At 53.7% G+C, this 21,466-nt stretch overlaps 4 protein-coding genes across 6 annotated transcripts; 3 read left to right on the top strand and 1 right to left on the bottom strand.

Annotated features, from left to right (window-relative positions):
• The first annotated feature begins 426 nt into the window (after nucleotides 1-426).
• On the top strand, nucleotides 427-4,381 carry LOC115383852 (DBF4-type zinc finger-containing protein 2-like). 3 transcript variants are annotated; one of them, XM_030086043.1, is made up of 11 exons: nucleotides 427-564; nucleotides 1,002-1,092; nucleotides 1,196-1,227; nucleotides 1,307-1,337; nucleotides 1,422-1,524; nucleotides 1,604-1,767; nucleotides 1,849-2,344; nucleotides 2,418-2,537; nucleotides 2,612-2,967; nucleotides 3,044-3,230; nucleotides 3,299-4,381. In XM_030086043.1, exons 3-11 carry the CDS (start codon nucleotides 1,206-1,208, stop codon nucleotides 3,923-3,925), a joined length of 2,106 nt encoding a protein of 701 aa, XP_029941903.1. In that variant the 5' UTR covers nucleotides 427-564; nucleotides 1,002-1,092; nucleotides 1,196-1,205; the 3' UTR covers nucleotides 3,926-4,381. The 3 variants fall into 3 exon arrangements, with proteins under 3 accessions (XP_029941903.1, XP_029941905.1, XP_029941906.1); XM_030086045.1 differs by having other exon boundaries at nucleotides 1,200-1,227; XM_030086046.1 differs by lacking the exons at nucleotides 427-564; nucleotides 1,002-1,092 and having other exon boundaries at nucleotides 1,105-1,227.
• A 19-nt stretch (nucleotides 4,382-4,400) lies between these two features.
• Nucleotides 4,401-7,892, bottom strand: dytn (dystrotelin). The gene is made up of 13 exons (XM_030086095.1): nucleotides 7,874-7,892; nucleotides 7,719-7,790; nucleotides 6,926-7,106; nucleotides 6,735-6,820; nucleotides 6,563-6,642; nucleotides 6,413-6,484; nucleotides 6,175-6,338; nucleotides 5,981-6,092; nucleotides 5,775-5,908; nucleotides 5,452-5,709; nucleotides 5,228-5,369; nucleotides 4,556-5,135; nucleotides 4,401-4,483 (listed from the first exon to the last, which is right to left on the bottom strand). Exons 1-13 carry the CDS (start codon nucleotides 7,890-7,892, stop codon nucleotides 4,401-4,403), a joined length of 1,983 nt encoding a protein of 660 aa, XP_029941955.1.
• A 1,354-nt stretch (nucleotides 7,893-9,246) lies between these two features.
• Nucleotides 9,247-10,600, top strand: LOC115383865 (CD59 glycoprotein-like). Its single transcript, XM_030086063.1, has 5 exons — nucleotides 9,247-9,265; nucleotides 9,355-9,438; nucleotides 9,663-9,764; nucleotides 9,861-9,934; nucleotides 10,284-10,600. The coding sequence occupies exons 2-5, from the start codon at nucleotides 9,384-9,386 to the stop codon at nucleotides 10,404-10,406; spliced, it is 354 nt and encodes a 117-aa protein (XP_029941923.1). The 5' UTR covers nucleotides 9,247-9,265; nucleotides 9,355-9,383; the 3' UTR covers nucleotides 10,407-10,600.
• Nucleotides 10,601-17,214: 6,614 nt separating this feature from the next.
• LOC115383866 (CD59 glycoprotein-like) lies at nucleotides 17,215-19,018 on the top strand. The gene is made up of 5 exons (XM_030086064.1): nucleotides 17,215-17,265; nucleotides 17,358-17,441; nucleotides 17,667-17,765; nucleotides 17,862-17,935; nucleotides 18,690-19,018. Exons 2-5 carry the CDS (start codon nucleotides 17,387-17,389, stop codon nucleotides 18,810-18,812), a joined length of 351 nt encoding a protein of 116 aa, XP_029941924.1. The 5' UTR covers nucleotides 17,215-17,265; nucleotides 17,358-17,386; the 3' UTR covers nucleotides 18,813-19,018.
• The last annotated feature ends 2,448 nt before the right edge of the window (nucleotides 19,019-21,466 follow it).

Consider the following 21,466-nt stretch of genomic DNA (forward strand, 5'->3'; position numbering starts at 1 on the left):
CACAATAAGCCCTTCCCAAGATACTTACTAATGAAGTCCATAAAGCTTTTTTTTTTAATTGGCATTGATTTATGCTTAGTTTCTGCATATCACTAGACTTAAAAACCTGTTACTGTAATGGTCCCAACATATAAACTAAGTTACTTAATTTAACACCACAGACATTAAAGTAACTGTATTAGCGTTAAGTTGAAGTACTATCCACTACAAAAAAAAAGTTTTTGCAGCCCTTGATAGGAGACATTACTGTTCTCAGATAACACATTTTTACTGGTTGACAACCCCGATAAATAGTTCCTGATTTAAAAAAAATGTCAGTTGCTGCAGCTAAAGATTAGAAGTTCAGAGTTTTAAAGCGCATAAACGCAGAAACTGTTGAATAAAAATGAAAAGCCGCGATTCCCGATCCCGCCTGCAGGTGGCAGCAGCCATCGGTGGCTGAAGTCACTTCAGCAGACTGCCTGGTGGCACGGCAGAAGAAGAGTGGGACCGGAAGCTAAACAGTGCGGCGGAGCAGCGCGCGAGAAGCTTTTCAATGTGAAAATAAACAACGATCAGCTGCAGGTAAACGAGCTCTTCGGGACACACCCCGCGTCGCCTCCTGCATCCGATCAGCCGGCAGCGCGGGCGGTGAGCGGCGAGCGAACTGCTGCTCGGGCCCGCAGCTGACTGCATGCTAACGCTAGGAGCTAAACGATAAGCACGTCAACAGCGGCGTCACCGGAGGCGTCATGGCGGCAAAACCTGGTTTAACCTGGAGAAATCGCGAATCGAGCTGCCGATTAACCGGATAGCGTCGTTACTTGGCGTCAGAGCGAACCAGCCATCTCTGGTTGGTCAGGTCGACTTGTTTACTGTCAACGCAATCTTGTGGAAAACTGTTTACCCGAGTAAAACTACTGCGGAAACTTTTGGAATCATCCACCCATGTAGTTTAGCCAGTCTCCAGGGTGGCCAGTGTGTTTGTCCTCGTGAACTCTTCTCGGGGTTTGTCTCTTCAGGCTCATGGACTCGCCCCCTGCATCGCTCACCTGGTTACCATTGGCTACAGCATGGAGCTCTGTGATTGGACCGTGACGCCTCAACCTTCACGTTGGTCACCTGTCTGCCTTCACACCTGTTTCACGCTTTCTTCGCATCTCGTTCTGTTCACCCTGAAAACTTTCCACTCGTGCTGTTTGTGTTTCTCTTTTAGACAGTTCAGGATGTCTGACTCATCAGCTGCAGGTAAAGTAACCATCAGACTTATGTTCTTGAACCAGTTTTAGTGTTTTGCTCTTTGGCTGAATCGGTGTGCTTGTCTTAGATGACCAAAGGAGGACAGAGACCAACACCAGGTGAGCCCACACACACACACACCGCTTTCAAATCAGTCTGTAACGGCTCGAAGGACAGATGATTCTAAATGCGCTTTCTGGCAGGATGTGGGCGGAGGCAGAGCCGGAGCCGGGTCCATCCCAGTGTGAGACCCACAGACACGGCTACTGCTCATACTGCAGAGTCATGTACGTGAACCTGGACCAGGTACGGACGTCTCCTGCACATGTGAATCTGGTCTGTAACCGTGTGGCCGTCGCTCACCCTCACCGGTGTCCCGCCGTAGCACCTGTCCAGTCTGCGGCATCTGGACTCGGTCAAGTCATCGTCCCGAGGCACCGCCAGCGTGTCCAGCATTTCCTCCACCAGCAGTAGAACCAAACTAACTCTGCTCAAGCGCTTCCTTCAGGATGTCATGCAGCACCACCCGCACCGCTACAATGACCCGAGGTAAATGAACGCCGCTGCATGTGTCCCACGGCCGCAGATAAAGATGGAAAAAGAGATTCACCTGTTTGGTCCCCCCCCCAGGCCATCCCACGCCGACCTACCAATGGTCTCCACCCCCTTGTTGCCGAGAGCGGCGGTGGACGAACCGCATTTCTCCGACGACAGCCGTTCTGCGGGGACCCCAAAGCAGCTGCCCAGCTCTGATGAGGCGTCTAATCAGCAGGAAGAGCTGGACATCTGCACGCAATCAGGAAATAAGGCCAACGATCCGCCGAGACGACAGGGGGAGGGCGGGAGCGTCCCCCCAGCACGGGGCCAGGTTCCGGACCCGCAGCCTCAGGATACGCCCCCGATTCACAGAAAAGCTCACAGGAAGACCAACCGGAGGAAAACCAGCGAGTCCTCGTCGTCCTCACAACCGGCCAAGGGTCCAAACCTGAAACCTGACCCTGGAGCCGGGACCCGGCCCTCCCCGGGGAACAGGCCCTGGGAGGTGTGGCAGAAGGAGAGGAGGGACCTTTTCAAAGAGGAGGCGTTCTCCAACCACAGTGAACTGATGGACCAGACCATCGAGGAGGTTCGCCTCACTCTGTTGATCACTCACTCTTGTTTTCATGGTTTCATCAGCTCGGTGTGTCGTTCGACATCAGGTGGTCCAGAGGTGTTGCTATGGCGACAGTCGTGAGGTGAAGGAGGAGACGGAGAGCTTCCACTTCAGCCTCCCCGCCTCTGCGGAAACCCAGAGTGAAAATTGGGATTCGTCTGCGCAGGTAGCCCCGTGTCTGCAGGCGGCGGCGCTCCCGCACGTCTCCGGCGCTGACGTCAAGCATCGTCTTTTCTGTAGGTTGTCTTCCAGCAAAGTCGCGTTGACGCGCCTGCGCAGGCCACTCAGACGGAGGGCCGGGACCTCAGCCAGCTCACGGACTGCCAGGTGGACCTGGAGAACCAGGGCTACTCCAACCAGCTGGACTGCGCCTTGAAAGGAGAACGCAGACCAAACGCCGAGGCGGCGCTGGAGCAGGGCTTCTGGGGTCTGCCCATCGAGGACGTGCTGCCGGCGCCACAGCACATCCCGGACTCCTTCAGGGGGAAGACCTGGGCCCAGATCGAGCAGGAGGACGAGCAGCGCGTGGACAGGCTGGTCCGCCAGTTCAGACGAGGACACTTCATCTGCTACTTCGACTCGGAGTCCCTCGCCAGGTAACGTCCAGCTCGGGGGGGGGGGGACAGCCTGAGGGGTCTGGACACGGCGGGTGAAACCGCTCTGTGCACGCAGGTACGGGAGGAGGAGCCCGAACAAGAAGCAGCAGGACGAGGCGCCGGAGGAAGACTCGGCCATGATGCCTCTGATGGACCACGACGACCACGACGACCACGACTCGGTGGAAGAGAGGAGGAGGAGGAGGAAGACGAGGAAGCCGCAGGAGAAGAAGAAGCACTTCAGGCTGGCGTCCCGGTGTCAGGTGAGGCGCGCGGCCGTGCGCGTCGTTGGACCTGGAGGGTCAGCGTTTCAACTATTTCCCTCTTTCAGGTGGTGAAAGTCAGTCACGGCACACAGACCGTCCCGTTGGCGTCTCCAGAGGCCACGCCCAGCACTGCCGCCTCAGCCAGTCGGGACGCGGCTCAGACGCCGGAGGCGCCGACGTGGCGCTGCCTGCCCCCGACGTACTCCACCATCATCTCGCCCGTGCAGCCGCGCACCTCGACGGTCTACCTGCTGAGCTCGCCCGCCGGCCCCGCCCCCTCCCGCAAGCGAGCGGCAGCCTGTCCGCTGAAATACTGCCGGAAGAGGCGGCGCCCGCTGGACCTGCAGGGTTTAAAGATCAAATACAGAAGCGTACCAGTGCGGCTGTATGAGCCCGGCACCAACCGCATCCTGAAGGCCGCCCCCCGTAGAGACTCCGCCCCCTCGGACACGCCGCCGGCGTTCGTCCGCCAGCTGTTCGGCAGCCTGAGTCCAGACCTGAACGCGCCCGGGGTCAACGGTCAAAGGTCGGCGGACCACGACCCGGACGCCCAGACGGACGGGGTGCGGCGGCTCGGCGCCACGGCGGAAACCTCGCCCATCAGCAGCAGGTCGGGGCAGTCCCGCGGGACACGCCCCCCGCCCGCCAAGAGGCCAACCAGGAGGGCGGGGCAGGAGGGGGCGGGACTCTGATGACAGGACGCCTGTCCACCAATAAGCTGGAGACCAGGCCATTGATAGAATGTGTAGCAGGTGGGGGTTTAAACGGGAGGCTGCCATCTGTTTACAGAAGAAATAGATATTTATTTATATCGACAGATTTTAAACAGATTATGTTTTCACTTTATATTTTTTTATTATGATAAAAAGTGAAATAAAGACAAATTAAAAGACACTGAATGCGGGACTCAAACTGACCTCTGTTTGAATCTCAATATTAAATTAAAAGAAAGAGTATTTTATGTTTTGCTTTTCTGATTCTCACACATGGAATATTGTCAGTTAAGTCAAAGTGATTTTTAAAAGAATGAAATTCACGTAAAAATTCTGGCAGCTGAAAATTTTTAAACAAATCCACCTGGAAGCTTTTCTGCAGCTCCATTTTTTATTTTTCTATCTTTATTGGATTTGAATAAAGTTTTCTAAACTCAAACTTGGCGTCCGGTCGTCATTTGACACCGTCCACCAGGTGGAGTATCGAGTCGCCCACCTGCTCTGCAGCATCCACAAGCTCCGCCCTCTTCGTGACACCTGAGCACACGAGCAGAGGCACGGGTTTGTAACGGCCAGGTGACGTCAACAACAGAACAACAGGCGTCTCACCTGTCGGTGTCCACCGGCCTGTCTCCATCGCCGTCCTGAGTCGGTCGACGGTTTCCTGCAGCAGATCCTCTGGACGACGTGTCCCGCTGCCGCCGTCTCCATCAGACGGACAGGTGTCCTCCGTTAGCCCCGCCTCCTCCGGTCCATTCTGTGACCTCATTTGCTGATGGAGGCTCACGTCTTCGGACTCCTCCTCCTCGAGGTAATAATCATGTGACGCCGCCAAGTGCTGGTGCATCGTGGGAGATGGAGTTTCTGGTTCTTCGTCGCTCCAGCCGCCCATGGTCTTCATCAGCTCCTCCTCCTCTTCATCATTCGTCTGCACGTCAGAGGGTGGCGTGATTTCCCCTCCGTCTGGGAGACGTTCGTGTTCCGTGTCTGCGTCGCTGACGTGTCCGCCGTCTGCGTCGTCTTCCTGCTTCCTGTCCGTCTTGTTGACGTGTCCTGTCTCCGTCTCGCCAGCTTCTTCTCTGTCCACGTCGTCCACTCCTTTGCTGTCCTCGTCACTGACGTCTCCAGTCTCCCTGCCGTCGTTCTGTCCTCTTTCCAAATTATTGACTTCTCTTCTGTTGTTCAAAGCCTGAAAATTCATAAAAAAAAAAAAAATCCAGAAATGTTACTCCCATGATGCATTTCACCACGCAGGAGCCAGTGATAGCACTCCTCTCTTACCTGGGTGAGCATGTCCTGCAGGTGAGCGTTGTGTTGTCTCAGTGTCTCCATGGTAACCTCCATTTCTGAGCACCTGTACTCGAGGTCGCCCTGCTCCGACTCCACAGCGGCCCGCCACTCCTGGAGCTCCGCCTCCCACAGCCTGGCGAGGACACAAACATCCCGACGCGGCTCCCGCAATAAGTACAAACACACCGTGACGAAGGCGACGGTTGTTGGTTCACCGTTTGTCTCTCTGAAGATTTCTGACGTCGCTAAGCAGAGCCGCCGCCGCCGCCTTCGACAGGAAACATGGCGTCAGGTTTTCATGGTCACATCGAGACACGTGGACAGCGAGGTCCTCAGGGATCACCTGCTCTGAGGAATCATCTGTCCTCGGAGGAGAAGGAGGCGCCGAGCCATCGCCGGATCCGTCTTCTTCAGGGGAGGGGCCGGGAACCGAGTCGGCCAATCCCGTCAGGGCGTCAAGAGGGGGCGGGGCACTGGCAAAAACACGTACTTCACAAGGTGGCCCAACTCTGAAAACTCATTCAATCCCCGCCCCCACCTGTTCCCAGCATCCTCTGGCTCCGCCCACACGACCACCCTCTTCCTCACAGAGTCTCTCTGGGTGTATCGCCGCGGCAACAGCACACGGCGAGTGCTGTGCAGTAAGGAGCTGAGGGATTCCCTCCAGGTGGGCTGTAGACGGACGGGAGACACACGTTCTGCTCATCTGCCGTAAAGACCGGAGCCTCTGGGCCAGGGCGTTACCTGCGTGCACAACTCCAGCACCGGGTGTCCGCGCTTGTGCTTCCTGGTCTGTCGGAGGCTGAGGAAGCAGCTCTGACACACGTGAACGTTCAAACACTTTAAACACCGAAACCTGAAAAGAGGGAAACAAAAAAAATAAAAGGTCAAAGGTCACGGTGAAGTCTTGGCGGAATCCGTCGGACCCTCGGACTCACCTGAGCCCCGTGATGGGGGAGGTCCTACAGGTGTGGCAGCGCACGTTGTGTGTCACATCGCGGCTGACGGACAACCGGTACAGAGTCGGTAACCATAGCAACAGCCGCGGCTCGGTCTGCAGCCACGACAACACGTGCCGTCGACTCACGGCCGGGGTCAGCGCCTGTAAACACTCCATGTCAGCGCGTTTCCATGACGACCGAGGTGAACGCGCTGCCGCCGTGTGAGCGGTCTCACCCCGTCGAAGCACGACTTGACCGCCGCCTCCACGCCACCGAACGCCCCCTCCTCCTGTACGGCCGCCGGAATCTAAACACACACACACACACGTTACAGCCGGAGCACAGCCGCAGGTGCATTCTGGGAAGTGCAGCCTGGTTGACCGACCTGGCTGAGGTCCTGCAGCAGCGACCTGAGCCCTGAGCGGCTCACGGATCCTGACTTGTCGTCCAACACGTCCAGCAGGCCTGCAGCAGGCCGAGGAAACGCCGGAGAGGCTGCAGGTTTTATATGAGCTAAACAGTAAATAAAAGGCTTGTTTTCCTGGAATCTGACTCACCTGTGAACTTCGCCTGCAAGGTGTCGGCGCACAGAGCGATCAGAGCAGCGTGAAGAGAGCGAACGGCAACACGGCCGCTACGACCACTGACAGACAAACAAACAAACAAACAGACGGAGTGTTGCTGACTGGAAGAAAGCTTTGGAGCGTCCTAAACTTTATTGATCATCGTGTTTCTTCCACAAGCAGACCGGTCGAAGATGGTGAACATCAGGCTGGTGGCTTCCTCTGGAGTCGCCGCTTGGCCCGGCACTTCCTGCGAGACGCTGTGAAACATCCTGTCCAGCGCACGCGTCACTTCCTCCCGACTCATGGCTCCACCCACCGAGCGCGGCGGCGCCGCCGCCACATGTCGCACAAACACAACGTCCACTGGACGCACAAACAAACAACAATAAGAGCTGAAAGACAGAGAAACTACGAGAAAGCATCGGTGGACGGCCTCCTCCAGTGTCCCCCAGTCTCCGCTCAAACCGAGTCAAACACCTCAGAAAGGTCCACAGATAGAATCCCACAATGTTGTTTTCCGTCCGAGGCATTGAACATAGCATGAGTTCCAGACACAGCAGCTGTTGTTGAACTGCGGCTGGCTCTGAAGCTCGCCTGTGCTTCACACAAGAGATTACTTGTCCAAAAAGAATGGCTTCAATGGCGCGTTGACCTGCGAGTCAAGAATTTTGGCGTGGAGTGTTGAGAGTCTTGATATTGATCTGTAGCTGTTCAGATGTGCATTGTTTGGCGTTTGAAACATCAGAAAATGTCACCAAAAATATAAATATCATTGTCAAAAGAAATGCAAACAACATTTAAAAAGTCAAAGACACACAATCAGTACTTAAAAAGGTTGTTGTTTGATGCACCGTGACAGTGGCAGGGATTATTTGCAAACAGTGTGAGTCCTTGTGAAAGAAGTGTTGTTTGTAAACAGAGCGTGGGGGCAGAGGGGTTGTTTGTTTGTTTGTTTGTAAACAGAGTGCGACTCACTGTGGCAGAGCCTCTGCAGAGTCTGGAGCTTAACGGCCGCTCTGTATACAGATGGACGGATTTCATTCATCGCTTCTATTGACAAAGTAAAAAACAAATAACAAGTAGAACAAAACAAATTGAGGAAAGCAGCGTGTAAAGTTGCCGTAACTCACCCAGGCTGTCCAGATCCATGAGGAACGACGATCAGGTGCAAACAGAGACGGTAGAAACGGCCCGAGTCTCCTGCAGCTGGTCAAAGTTGCTGCTACTGAATTATGAAGGAAGGTTTCCTGTTTCATCACAACACACCTGTCTCACCTGCTGCCTGTCGGCCAATCAGAGGGCACCATCATGCCGGCATCGCCAACACTTCAAGCCTGTGCTCAATACCTGGTTCGACAACGGCCTTGGGCCATCTTCAAAAACTAAGAATACAGTTGTGAAGTTTTTTTGTTCTTTTTTTGAATGAAACTGACCATAAAAAAGCATTTCTCTTTGAACTGGAGTCATAAAAGTGAGAAGATTTATGAAAGCAGAGAGAACAAACAGTTTATGGATGCGTTACAGTGTGAGCCTACACAAGCGGCAGTGGAGCAGTGGGAGGCCGGGCGGCTGATTCAAACGGTTGTGTAACGAAACAATGGCGGCCCTGTGACGGACACACGTACAGTTGTGTTGTGTTTGTGTCCTCAACTCTTTGTCTCGGTGAACATCGAAACGATTGTTGGTGTGAGGTCAACCCGGGACAAAACACTGAGCTTCTTCTTCTGCGCTGAGATAAACGGCCCGACGCCGAGCCGCTCCGCCAGCACCAGCGTCACGCCGGCCGGCGAGGAAACGCCACACACACACAAAAAAAAATCACCGCAAAGATACAGAAGACCAAATGCAAGGAAGGAAAAAAATAATAATGATAACACAAGACACAGAGACACAATGGCAAAAAGATGCAGCCCAACTACAGATAGCAAAACAACGACAAAAGAACTTGAAAGAAACAAAAAAAACTATTACAAAGACACATAAGGCAACCAGAGAGACACAAAACACATACAATGAGACACAAGGCAAACATAAAGGCACACAAAACAACCATGAAGAGAAACACAACAACCACAAAGTGACACAAATAAACAGGAAATAGAAAGAGATATAAAATACCTCCAGAGAGACCTCAAATAGTTACAGATATAAATAAAACTACAAAGAAACACAAAACAACCACAAAAGAGATATAAAACAACAACACAGTGACGCAAAATTAAACAAAAGACACACAAGGCCACAACTTAATGAAACAAAGTAACTGTAAAGAGACAGAAATCAACCACACCAAGACACAAAACAACAAAAACACACACAAAAACTACAAATTCTTGATAATGCTTGTAGTTTGTGTTTGTGTGTGTGTGTGTGTGTGTGTGTCCTCCCAGATCGCGTCGCTCCTCCTCCACTGGGTGTTACTTCTGCCAGAGTGCAGTCTGGACTCTGCCAGAATCACTCCTCATTTCCACCACGTCCTCGGACATAACAGCAAGACCAAGCTGAAGGAGTACTGCTGCTGGGTGGGTACACACACACACACACACACACACACACACACACAGCACACGCAGTGAGTTCTGACCTGTTTGACTCTCTGTTCTGAATCCAGATGTGTGTTTGAGCTGCACTGAGGTGAAAATGAAGCGCTCCCTGGGAATCTGCCTGCTGGTGTTCTCCGCTCTCATCGGACTCGGTGCGTTTGAGTTTTCCACCTGGTCACACTGATCAGGTCTCATCTGTCTGTAACTAACTCTGACATATTCTGTGATCGCACTACTGACACACTTCACTGCTCTTTCAGTTCACGAAAGTTTAACTTTGTTTTAAGTCGTCATGGTAACCGTACCTAACCACACTGTCATACGTCCAAAACCCACCCGCTGGATCTGGACTCACCCTTCTCCTGCTTTCCTTCAGGGACGGCAATCCGCTGTTACAGCTGCAAAGACTACACCGCCAGCTGCACCAAACAGCGGGACTGTAGCTATGACGACGCATGTCTCACGCTGAACGAGAGGGGTACGGACACACCTGCCCACAACATCTGTACACATGACACATCTGTACATGCGACACACCTGTACACCTGATTTGGGGTGCTGTGCCGTCACACAGGTGGGATGACCTACCGACAGTGTCTGAAGTATTCAGACTGTGAGTACAGCCGACTGGGCCAGATGTTCCCGCAGGTAAAGAGCTGCATTCTGAATCAACCCAGAACCTCTACTGAGCCTCACCTGGTCAGAGGTCACAGGAGAGGTCACAGATCCGGCTCCAACTCCTTTGTGTTGAACTTTCTGTCCTGTTGGAGAGAACAAGGTGGTTTTTATCCTCAGCAGTCATTAATCTGTCAGCAATAAACTGTTATCACAGAAATCAATGCATAATACAAACTATAAACTGAAATCTAGAATCAGTGACGTGAACAAAACCCGAGATACTAACGATGAGCGTTACACGTATACTGACAAATAATAAAGAACTGATAATAAGCAGTTATATTGATCTGCTGCCCACCTGTTGATTGGTCTCTTTCAGGTTTCCAGCTTCACTTTTAAGTGCTGTAACTCGGACCTGTGTAACTCCGCCCCCTCCTCCGCAGCCAGCTCTCTGATTGGCCTGCTGACCTCCTTGGCAGTCATGTGGTGGTGTGTCCACTGAGGGCTCTCCGGCGCCACCTGCGGTCACAGATAACCACAGCAGCTTGCCTAACAACATCGTGAGCATGTCGCATTTTGCTCCCCACACGAAAAACAGAAACGGAAACCTACTGACACGTTTCACTTTTTAACTCGCTTTGAAACCTTTAATTCTGACGCCTGAGGTCAGTTTTAACCTACAATAAAGGTTCAAAACAGGAAACTAGACTTTGCATCTTCATTTCATTCCCTCTCGCTCTCTCTTTTTTCTGTTTGTTTGAATGGATTTGCCACAGAGTTTCAGTTTAAACACATTTTAGCCATGTGGGCTGAAAGGTAGAGCAGGGTATCATCTGCATAGCGCAGGAGCCAGGTATGGTCCTTACAGACACCTGTAATATGACCAATGGGATGGAAGGAGATGCACAATGAAGAGGACGGGTCAGAGTGAATTTGAGATCCAACAGTTATTTTCAGAAAACTTATTGTTGGTGTGAGGTCAACCTGGGACAAAACACTGAGCTTCTTCTTCTGCGCTGAGATAAACGGCCCAATGCCAAGCCGCTCCGCCAGCACCAGCGCCACGCCGGCGAGGCTCCACCAAAGAATTAGGTGGAAACGCCACACACACACACAAAAATCACTACAAAGATACAGAAGACCAAATGCAAGAAGGGAAAAATTGATAATAACACAAGTCACGGAGACACAATGGCAAAAAGATGCAGCCCAATTACAGATAGCAAAACAACGACAAAACAACTTGAAAGAAACAAAAAAACTATTGCAAAGACACATAAGGCAACCAGAGAGACACAAAACACATACAATGAGACACAAGGCAAACATAAAGACACACAAAACAACCATGAAGAGAAACGAAAGTTACGAATGTAACTACGGTTTTATGAATTCCGGATGACTGCCAGAGGCGGTGCTTAAAGCACTGGAATGTTCCCTTCGCGCATACGCAGTTCGAGTATGTATACCAACAAAGTCACTCGTGACCCCTGGGTGACCCAGGAACTGCTTAAGTTCAGGGCTCCACCCACCAATCGTCTCCTACGGAATCTTCTCGCGTGACCACGAGGATTCCGAGTGACAGAGTGCTCTGGCGGTCATCCGGGACTCATAGAACCGTAGTTACATTCGTAACTTTCGTTCTATTTCATCCCTACTGACTAGGGCCCCGACTAGGGCCTCCGTAGTGGGCAACAAACTGGTCAGATGTCCGCAAATCTGCCGCAGCATCCATGTAGCTTCTCAGAGCTCCGACTGGACACAAGAGCCCTGGCCGGCGCGCCGCGCGCCCCATCCGGGCGCCACCGGAGGCATGCCGGGCATATAGACAGAGTGCGCAGACACGCTACGCCGTGGTAACGGCCAGCATAAACGCCGTCTCACGCAACACATACTACAGCTCTGCTGCTGCCAGAGGTGCAAAGGGAAGCTGACAAGCTCCCCAGCACCAGATGCAGATCCAAGGTGGGTGCGAGCGGCCTCCGGGGGGGTAGGCCTCAGAGCCCCCCTGAGGAAAGCCCACACCAGAGTGTGGTCCCCAATTGCGCCGCCTGCAACCATGCATGGCGGGCTGCCCCGCCGCCATAAACACCCCCAGGGTGAACAGGGACTGGGCTGCGTCCAAAGACTGCCAAAGTCCAGGACCACGGGGACTGGGCAGGGCACCGGGTCCTCCCCATGGCTGTTGCACCACCGTGCAACCAACTTTCACCACTATCAGGCAGCCGCTGGTAGGGGGCACCCAAGCATCTGAGGCGACTCGCCCAACAGGCTCCGAACAGCTGCTCAGCAGCGAGTCGGCCCCTCAGTCGCCAGGCGCAAGACAGAGATGGTGAGGACGGGGGTGCCCTACCCGGCCACCGCACTGAGACAGCAGAACCCTCCTGCTGAGAAGGGGCCATGGGCTGCGCAGGACAACCGGCGGAGCAGAGGAAACCAAGCCTGCGCCGGCCAGTAGGGGGCCACCAGCAGCACTGTGTGTGTGTGCCCCTCTGAAGCACCCTGATGGGCGTCGGCCAAGGAGAGGGGCTGGTGGGAACGTCCACCGAAGGACTTGCGGCCAAGAGTGCACGAGCGCCTCGTGGCCCAGAGGCCAGCGGCTCTCGGGGGGTTAGGAGGAAAGTGGCCACCTCCTAAGCACCTCCTAGTGCACATATCCCCCATGGAGGCACCACCCCCCTGGTGGAGAATTCCAACAGGAGAGGGAGTCCATCAGCGCGTTGAGGCCCCTGCAGGCACACGACCTGCCGGCCGGCCAGATAGGACGCCAACCACAACGCCACTGGTAGGCCTGCCATCACCCAACAGGCCTGCCCACGAAGCCCGGTTGATGCTACACCCAGTAGGGGCGCCCTAAGCTGGCCACGTAACACCACAAACAGGGTCCGTACAAGCCCCCTTTAGGAAAAGGTGACACACGGCCATCACCTGCTAGAGGCTCCAGGCCGACACCAGGAGTGCGGCTCGGTAGGACAAGACGGGGCCAGGGCGATAAGCTGTGGGAAGGGAGCACACGCCACCCTCACAGCCGATGCAACAGCACCACGTCAGCAAAGCAGCGGAGCCACATCCGGGAGAGGGAGCGGCCGCATGGCGGCCCCCACTCCCCTCCGTCTCACAAGACGGCACCTGCTGGGAATGAGGCAGGGGCGGATACAGCCGAACCGACCCCCACAGTGTCAGTCAGAGGGTCAGGAGATAAGTTAGTGCAATACGCTGAAGAAGGGGGCATACGCCGCCCACACAGCCAGCGCACGATGGCAAGGTCAACAACGGGTAGCTGCACCACGCTCAGGGGAGGGAACAGTGGCACGGCAGCACCCTCTCCCTCCTGCCCCTTCGCCAGAGGTGCCCTGCTCCAAAGCAGGCACCAATAAGCCGGAAGAACACAACAGTGCTTCCAGTGGCAATGCCCAACCAAGACTCATCGCGAGGCGACTGCCACCGCGGGGTCCTACAGCAGGGGAAGCAGCACATGCGGCCCATAACCGAGAGCCAGCCAACGCTAGCCCTACCGCAATAAGCAAAGATCATGCCGACAAGCCAAGCGAGGCGCGCCTGAACAGAGCTCCGTCCAGGAGGGGAACCAGCTGCTTAGCAGCCCCCTCCTCCATCAACCGCCACAGTAGTGCCACCCACCAGAGCGGGGCCACAGCGCAAATCACCGGGCTAGCAGCTCAGAGAGCCAACCCAGGCGGAGGTCTGAGCAGCCGCCTGCACCGTCTGCCTGCCCCGCGGTGCCACCCGCCGGGAACGGTGGGTGCACGCAACAAGTCGATACAAGGCAGTGCGACACGCTGGGGGAGGGGCGGACGCTGCCCGGACAGCGGACGCCGTGTGATCAAGGCCCTGAAAGCCAGCTGGGGCCGTATGTGGGAGAGGGGACAGCCGAACAGCGACACCCTTGTTGCTGTGCTGTCGGAGTGGTACCAGGCCAGAAGAAACAGCAGCATACAAGAAGCAGAGGGAGGAGGAGTGTGTCACCTGCACAACCAACCTCAATCACCGGCCAGCAAGCCGGCAGAATCACATCCCAGAGAGGAACGGCTGCCCCCGGCAGCCCCCCTCCATCAGCCGCCACCAGGTCCACCACCAGGGGCGAGAGGGGGGGGGGTGGGGGGGTGGGGGTGGCGGGGGGGGGGGGGGGGGGGGGGGGGGGGGGGGGGGGGGGGTGCAAATAGCACCCAGAAGGCAGTAGGACAGCAACGATGCAGTAAGCTGAGGGAAGGCAGCCCACGCCGCCTGCACAGCTGACGCTAACCACCGGCCAGGGTCCCAGCGAAGGCCACATCGAGGAGAGGGAACAGCTGCGCAGCCGCTCCCTCCTTCAACAGCCTCCAAAGTGGCACCACCCGACAGCAGCGGGGGCGTGTATCGCACACCCGCCACCAATAGTGAAGGGGGGGAACTGTGGGGAAGGGGGCGTATGCCTCCCGCGAAGCAACGCAGAACACCAGCCATCCAGGAAGGGAAGCCCGACAGCTCCTTCCACCGTCTGCCACCGTGCCACCTGACAGCCAGGGTGGGTGCGTGCAATAGGCCAGCACAATGGTAGCGTGAGCAGCTGAGGGACGCTATATCCGGCCCCACATCTGGCATATGCTCCAGGCCGGCCGCAGCTGCGCCAGGCACAGCAGCCAGAGTACACCCCCCGGCCCTAAAAGGGGGGAGAGCGGGGGCACCCCCAGCAGCAGAAGCGACCAGCGCCAGCCAGCCAGCCCGCTGAGCCCAGGGCATGTAGCCACTGGCCATGCACAGGTTGTACAACAGCGCCTCCCTGAGGTGAACAGGACCAAGACAACTGGGACAGTGGTCGCGGCCATCATCCGCCTGTACGGGGGGCTCCCCAGGCAACACCGTGGTGAGAGCCGTCCATCACCAAACACGCGGCTCTCCCACCTCATATCACATCCTGTCCATGGAGGTTGAGGGAAGGGGGCGCATGCCGCCTGCACAACCAAACCAGACACCATCCACGACTAGCAGAGAGAGCAGCCACCAGGCGACTGCTCTCTCTCCTCATGCCTGACCGCACTGCCGCGCGCACGCAGCCGGTCAGAATAATGGCAGCGCAGAAGCTGAGGGAAGGGGGCGTACGCCGCCTGCACAGCAACTGCAGCTGAGCCCGTCGGAGGACCGGGCGCCCGGAGTAGGAGATGCCAGCGCGGTAAGGCGAGGGAAGGGGGCATACGCCGCCTGCACGGCAAACGCAGAGTGTGAAGCTAGCAGCCGGGCAGCACCACAATGGAAAAAAACAGTCGACCAGGGACACCTGCTCCTCACTGCTCCGCAGTGGTGCTATCAGTCAAAGTATCAGGTGCCCGGGACGGTGGTGCGGTAAGCCGAGGGAAGGGGCATATACGCGGCCTGCACAGCAAACCAAGTGGGTGCGGGGGGAAAACGATCGCCCTGCTGCTCCCGCAGGAGCGGCTCCACACACCGAGAAACAGGTGTGGGGAAAAGGACAGGGCGGCAGGCTGGAACACCGGCCACAGAGCAACGTCTGTGACTTAGCACCAAGAACTGAAGGCTATGCCGCCGCTCGCGCAGTACACGGAGCGGTCCACTGCACAAAGAGTGCAGACAGTGCAATAGCGTAACACCGCACCAGCGGAGACGCTGCAACTGGCGGAGACACCGCAACCTGGCGCTGCGGAAACACCGCAACCTGGTGCTGCGGAAACACCGAAACCTGGTGGAAACACCATAACCTGGCGTGGCGGAACACTGCAACCTGGTGGAAATGCCGTAACCTGGCGTTGCGTAAGCGCCACAACAGCGGAAACACCGCAACCAGCGTAAGTGCCGCAACAGCGGAAACACTGCTACCAGTGTAAGCGCCGCAACAGCGGAAACACCGCACCCAGCGTAAGCGCCGCAACACACGGCCCCACCCCAGTAGCATGTATGCCCACAGTCCGGGGAGGGGGACGGGCCATGAGCAGCCGCTCAACCCATCACTCACCATGAGGAATAGTAGATTCAGCAGCCTTACCGTCTGCTGGAGGTATGAATGAATCTCTCACCACAGGCGACGCACAGCGCCGCAGAATCAGATGAACGGGACCACAACACATCACAGCCTTTGGAGGGCATAAAGCAGCTCCGACCTCGAAGGTCACAAGGCTCCCAGCGACGGTGCATCATGACGCCGTACAGGCTCGTCCCGTCAGGTGTACACGAACTGAACGCGAGAAGAAAATAGGAGACGAGTGGTGGGTGGAACCCTGAACTTAAGCAGTTCCTGGATCACCCAGGGGTCACGAGTGACTTTGTTGGTATACATACTCGAACTGAGCATGCGCGAAGGGAACGTTCCAGTGCTTTAAGCACCGCCTCTGGCGGTCAGTAGGGATGAAAAAGAACACAACAACCACAAAGTGACACAAATATACAGGAAATAGACAAACAGATATAAAATACCTCAAGAGAGACGTCAAACAGTTACAGATATGAATACAACTACAAAGAAATGTGATGCCCACCAGTGTGTGCCCACTTGTGTGAATATATTTTTGTGTTTATTTGAGTTTGCCCTTTGATGTTTTTGTAATATTTGGTGAAGAAGACCTATAAAAGGTATGATTTGTGAAATTGACATGCAGTCGCAGCACTCCAACCAGTAGGAGGCACTGTGAGTCTGTGGTATCTGTCACCTCACCCTCCGGATCACTCTCATAACTGCATGATCAGGCGAAGGAGAAGCCACGGCTCCGGTGTCATCACTTCTACTTTATCGTTTCAGCAACATATAACTGCCCACGGGAGCCGCCGCCCGGTACCTGTAACAGAAACACAAAACAACCACAAAAGAGATATAAAACAACACAGTGACACAAAATTAAACAAAAGACACACAAGGCCACAACTTAATGAAAGAAAGTAACTGTAAAGAGACGAGAAAATCAACCAGAAAAGAACCACACCGAGACACAAAACAACAAAAACACACACAAAAACTACAAATTCTTGGTAACAGTCCAAAAAGGTTCATTGGTCTTCCAAGTTATAATCCAAAACAAAGGTTCTTTTTCAAACACTCTGAAGAAGACAGCTGACAGCTGCCGAAACCGTCAGGTAAATAACAAAAAAATACCTCTCTGGTCTTTGAAAAAGAACCTTTGTTTTGAAATTCTTGGTAACGCTTACAGTGTGTGTTTGTGTGTGTGTGTGTGTGTGTGTGTGTGTGTGTGTGTGTGTGTGTGTGTGTGTGTGTGTGTGTGTCCTCCCAGAGCACGTCGCTCCTCCTCCACTGGGTGTTACTTCTGAAGTGCAGTCTGCACTCTGCCAGAATCAATTCTCATTTCCACCACATCCTCGGCCATAACAGGAAGACCAAGCTGAAGGAGTACTGCTGCTGGGTGGGTACACACACACACACACACACACACACACACGGTACACAGCATACCCAGTGAGTTCTGACCTGTTCGACTCTCTGTTCTGAATCCAGATGTGTGTTTGACCTGCACTGAGGTGAAAATGAAGCGCTCCCTGGGAATCTGCCTGCTGGTGTTCTCCGCTCTCATCGGACTCGGTGCGTTTGATCTTTCCACCTGGTCACACTGATCAGGTCTCATCTGGTCTGTAACTAACTCTGACATATTCTGTGATCGCACTACTGACACACTTCACTGCTCTTTCAGTTCACGAAAGTTTAACTTTGTTTTAAGTCGTCATGGTAACCATACCTAACCACACTGTCATACGTCCAAAACCCACCCGCTGGATCTGGACTCACCCGTCTCCTGCTTTCCTTCAGGGACGGCGATCCGCTGTTACACCTGCAAAGACTACACCGCCAGCTGCACCAAACAGGACTGTAGCTATGAGAACGCATGTCTCACGCTGAACGAAAGGGGTACGGACACACCTGCCCACAACATCTGTACACATGACACATCTGTACATATGACACACCTGTACACCTGATTTGGGGTGCTGTGCCATCACACAGGTGGGATGACCTACCGACAGTGTCTGAAGTATTCAGACTGTGTGTACAGTCGACTGGGCCCGATGTTCCCGCAGGTAAAGAGCTGCATTCTGAATCAACCCAGAACCTCTACTGAGCCTCACCTGGTCAGAGGTCACAGGAGAGGTCACAGATCCGGCTCCAACTCCTTTGTGTTGAACTTTCTGTCCTGTTGGAGAGAACAAGGTGTTTTTTATCCTCAGCAGTCATTAAAGGTGCTGTAGGCAGGATTTTGCTAGTCAGTGCTAATTTTTCAGTGTTTTATTTGGATTAAATGTTAGAGTATCCATTGATAATCCTTTAGGAGTGTAGCATAATTGCACTACCGCGAGGGCGCAGCGTTTCCATCTGTCTCTGTTCTGAGCTGAAAAGGAATCTCACAGCTCCAGGTATCTTTGACCAATCAGAAGAGCCCCTGAGGCTCTAACGAGGGGCGTTTGTCGCACGATCTTGTAGGAGGAGCTTAACTTGCGTAAGGGCGTGATGTCAGAGAAAACAGGACAGGACTGGCTGTGCTGGGTTTCAAATCGCCATCTTAGATGAGTCAAATCGCCATCTTGCTTAGGTAAACCTAAGCAAGATGGCGGGGATGCCGAATCCTGCCTACAGCACCTTTAATCTGTGAGCAATAAACTGTAATCACAGAAATCATTGCATAATCTAATCCATAAACTGTAATCTAGAATCAGTGATGTGAACAAACCCCGGGATACTAACGATGAGTGTTACACATATACTGACAAATAATGAAGAACTGATAATAAGCAGTTATATTGATCTGCTGCCCACCTGTTGATTGGTCTCTTTCAGGCTTCCAACTTCACTTTTAAGTGCTGTGACTCGGACCTGTGTAACTCCGCCCCCTCCTCCGCAGCCAGCTCTCTGATTGGCCTGCTGACCTCCTTGGCGGTCATGTGGTGGTGTGTCCACTGAGGGCTCTCCGGCGCCGCCTGCAATCACAGATAACCACAGCAGCTTGCCTAACAACACAACACCGTGAGAACGTCGCACTCTGCTCCCCACACGAAAAACAGAAACGGAAACCAACTGACACATTTCACTTTTTAACTCGATTTGAAACCTTTAATTCTGACACCTGAGGTCAGTTTTAACCCACAATAAAGGTTCAAAACAGGAAACTAGACTTTGCATCTTCATTTCATTTCCTCTCACTCTCTCTTTTTTCTGTTTGTTTGAATCGATTTACCACAGAGTTTCAGTTTAAACACATTTTAGCCATGTGGGCTGAAAGGTAGAGCAGGGTATCATCTGCGTAGCACAGGAGCCAGGTATGGTCGTTACAGACACCTGTAATATGACCAATGGGATGGAAGGAGATGCACAATGAAGAGGACGGGTCAGAGTGAATTTGAGATCCAACAGTTATTTTCAGAAAACTTAGAAAGAAAGCAAAGATTGGAAATGGGACTGAAGTTAAGGGCACAGCGACGTTTCAGACCAACTGGAGTTACAACAGCAGATTCAAGAGCCTGAGCTGAAGGATGAAATGGACAAAGGTGGTGATCAAACATGAAATGTTGCAGACATATGGTTTCTATCGAGTTATTGGAGTGGCTTTTGGAACCTTTGCCAAGATGGCGCCCGTCGTGGCAGACATCTTTGCATTGCTCTCCCGACAACATAGTCTTGTGTTGTTTTTCTGTGTTCCTGCTGTTGTCAAACTTCCTGTTCTGCAGTGCAATAATCAGGTACAGTCGCAGGGAGCTTTTGGATATGGGTGGAACTCTCTTTGAGCCCAAACTTAACCTACTGGACTCCGGATTCCTCCTCCGACTGGATTCAGCTAATGTGGCTAACCAGGGCTATGCCCAGTCAACATCAGACAACTGCCTCGCGTGACCAGCACAGGCTGCACACAGCGCGCCTGAAGCGGAAGAGAGGCAAGAGAGGAGGACTACATGCTAGGCTAAAGGCTAGAGCCACGGAACACCTGTTGCCGAGCCTGCTTGTAGCTACGTACGCTCACTTGATAACAAAATAGATGAGCACTGGAACAGAGTGACCACACAGAGGGAAACGAGAGACTGCTGCACTCTTATTTTTACGGAAACCGGCTCTCGGACAGCGTACCGGACTCAGCTCTGCTGCTTCACACACACACTGTGCACCACGGAGATCGCACATCGGACTCAGGGAAGACCAAAGGTGGAGGTGTCTGTGTCTACATCAACAACAGGTGGTGTACGGATGTTCAGGTAGTAGGAAAACATGGTTCTGCCAACATCGAACTGCTAATGTTAAAATGCAGACCCTTCTATCTACCAAGAGAGTTCAGCGCTGTGTAAATGCTCTCTGTTTATATTCCACCACGGGCTGATCACGTGACTGCACTCGGGGTGCTACACGAGCATATCAGCAAACACAAACTTTACATCCAGATGCAGTATTCATTGTAGCTGGCGATTTCAATCACTGCAACCTGAAAAGTGTCCTTCCAAGGTACAACAAATATGTAGACTTTCCGACAAGGGCGGATAACATCCTTGACCAGGTCTACTGCAATGTGAAGGACTGCTTACAAGGCTGTGCCCCGCCCCCATTTCGGACAGTCTGACCATATCTCCATTTTCCTGTACCCTGCCTACAGGCAACTTCTGAAGAGCATGCCAGCAGTCAGGAAATCCTACCAATTATGGACTGAGGAATCAGCGCTGGTTCTCCAGGATTGCTTCAAGCGCACTGACTGGGGGTGGGGTGGGGGGGGTGGGGGGGGGGGGGGGGGGGGGGGGGGGGGGTGTGCTGTGCTGAGGAATGACGGTTCTGTAGACCTGGAGGAGTATGCTGCTGGTGTGACTGGTTACATCAGCACATGCACTAATCTCATCATCCCCACTAAACAATGCAGAATCTTCCCCAAAAATAAGCCGTGGATTAACGGGGAGATGCGGTCCATGCTACATGCCCGCTCTGCTGCATTTGTGTCTGGTGACGCCGAGGAATACGAAAAGGCCAGATATGGCCTGCGCCATTCCATTTGCCGAGCCAAGGACCAATACAGACAAAAGCTTGAGGATTACTACACCACCTCTGACTCTCGGCGCATGTGGCAGGGACTGCAGCAGATAATGAACTACAGGCAGAGGACTGCATGGCCTACATCCAGCCAGGCGGGACTTCCAGATGAACTTAACGAGTTCTATGCCCGCTTTGAGGTCCCGAACACTAACCGCCGTGCTGTGGTGCCAGGCAGCGAGAGAACAGAGGCGATGCCAGTCTCAGTGACATCAGCAGAGGTGCGCAGGGTCCTGAGTAGAATTAACCCTCGGAAGGCATCTAGTCCTGACTCCATCCCGGGCCGCACGCTCAGAGTCTGCTCAACAGAACTGACTGATGTGTTCACTGACGTGTTTAATCTGTCTCTGTTACATGCAACTGTACCTGCCTGCTTTAAGTCCACCATAGTGCCACTCCCTAAAAAGTCACCGGTCGAGTGTCTCAGTGATTATCGTCCCATAGCACTCACCCCCATTGTGACGAAGTGCTTTGAGAGGATAGTGATGGAGTCACATCAAAACAGTAGTACCACCCACCCTTGACCCATCCCAGTATGCGTACCAACCAAATAG

The sequence above is a fragment of the Salarias fasciatus genome (assembly GCF_902148845.1).
Source record: "Salarias fasciatus chromosome 23 unlocalized genomic scaffold, fSalaFa1.1 super_scaffold_20, whole genome shotgun sequence".
In the NCBI taxonomy this organism is placed as follows: domain Eukaryota; kingdom Metazoa; phylum Chordata; class Actinopteri; order Blenniiformes; family Blenniidae; genus Salarias; species Salarias fasciatus.

Coding starts and splice junctions, on each gene's coding strand:
- LOC115383852 (XM_030086043.1), top strand. CDS start 1,206: ATGTCTGACTCATCAGCTGCAG. Junction 1,525..1,603: donor TGTACGTGAACCTGGACCAG/GTACGGACGTCT, acceptor GTCCCGCCGTAG/CACCTGTCCAGTCTGCGGCA. Junction 3,231..3,298: donor GGCTGGCGTCCCGGTGTCAG/GTGAGGCGCGCG, acceptor TCCCTCTTTCAG/GTGGTGAAAGTCAGTCACGG.
- LOC115383866 (XM_030086064.1), top strand. CDS start 17,387: ATGAAGCGCTCCCTGGGAATCTGCCTGCTGGTGTTCTCCGCTCTCATC. Junction 17,766..17,861: donor TCTCACGCTGAACGAAAGGG/GTACGGACACAC, acceptor GCCATCACACAG/GTGGGATGACCTACCGACAG. Junction 17,936..18,689: donor TGGGCCCGATGTTCCCGCAG/GTAAAGAGCTGC, acceptor GGTCTCTTTCAG/GCTTCCAACTTCACTTTTAA.
- LOC115383865 (XM_030086063.1), top strand. CDS start 9,384: ATGAAGCGCTCCCTGGGAATCTGCCTGCTGGTGTTCTCCGCTCTCATC. Junction 9,765..9,860: donor TCTCACGCTGAACGAGAGGG/GTACGGACACAC, acceptor GCCGTCACACAG/GTGGGATGACCTACCGACAG. Junction 9,935..10,283: donor TGGGCCAGATGTTCCCGCAG/GTAAAGAGCTGC, acceptor GGTCTCTTTCAG/GTTTCCAGCTTCACTTTTAA.
- dytn (XM_030086095.1), bottom strand. Junction 7,107..7,718: donor TCTGCAGAGGCTCTGCCACA/GTGAGTCGCACT, acceptor TTGTGCGTCCAG/TGGACGTTGTGTTTGTGCGA. Junction 5,909..5,980: donor TGCTGGAGTTGTGCACGCAG/GTAACGCCCTGG, acceptor GTCCGTCTACAG/CCCACCTGGAGGGAATCCCT.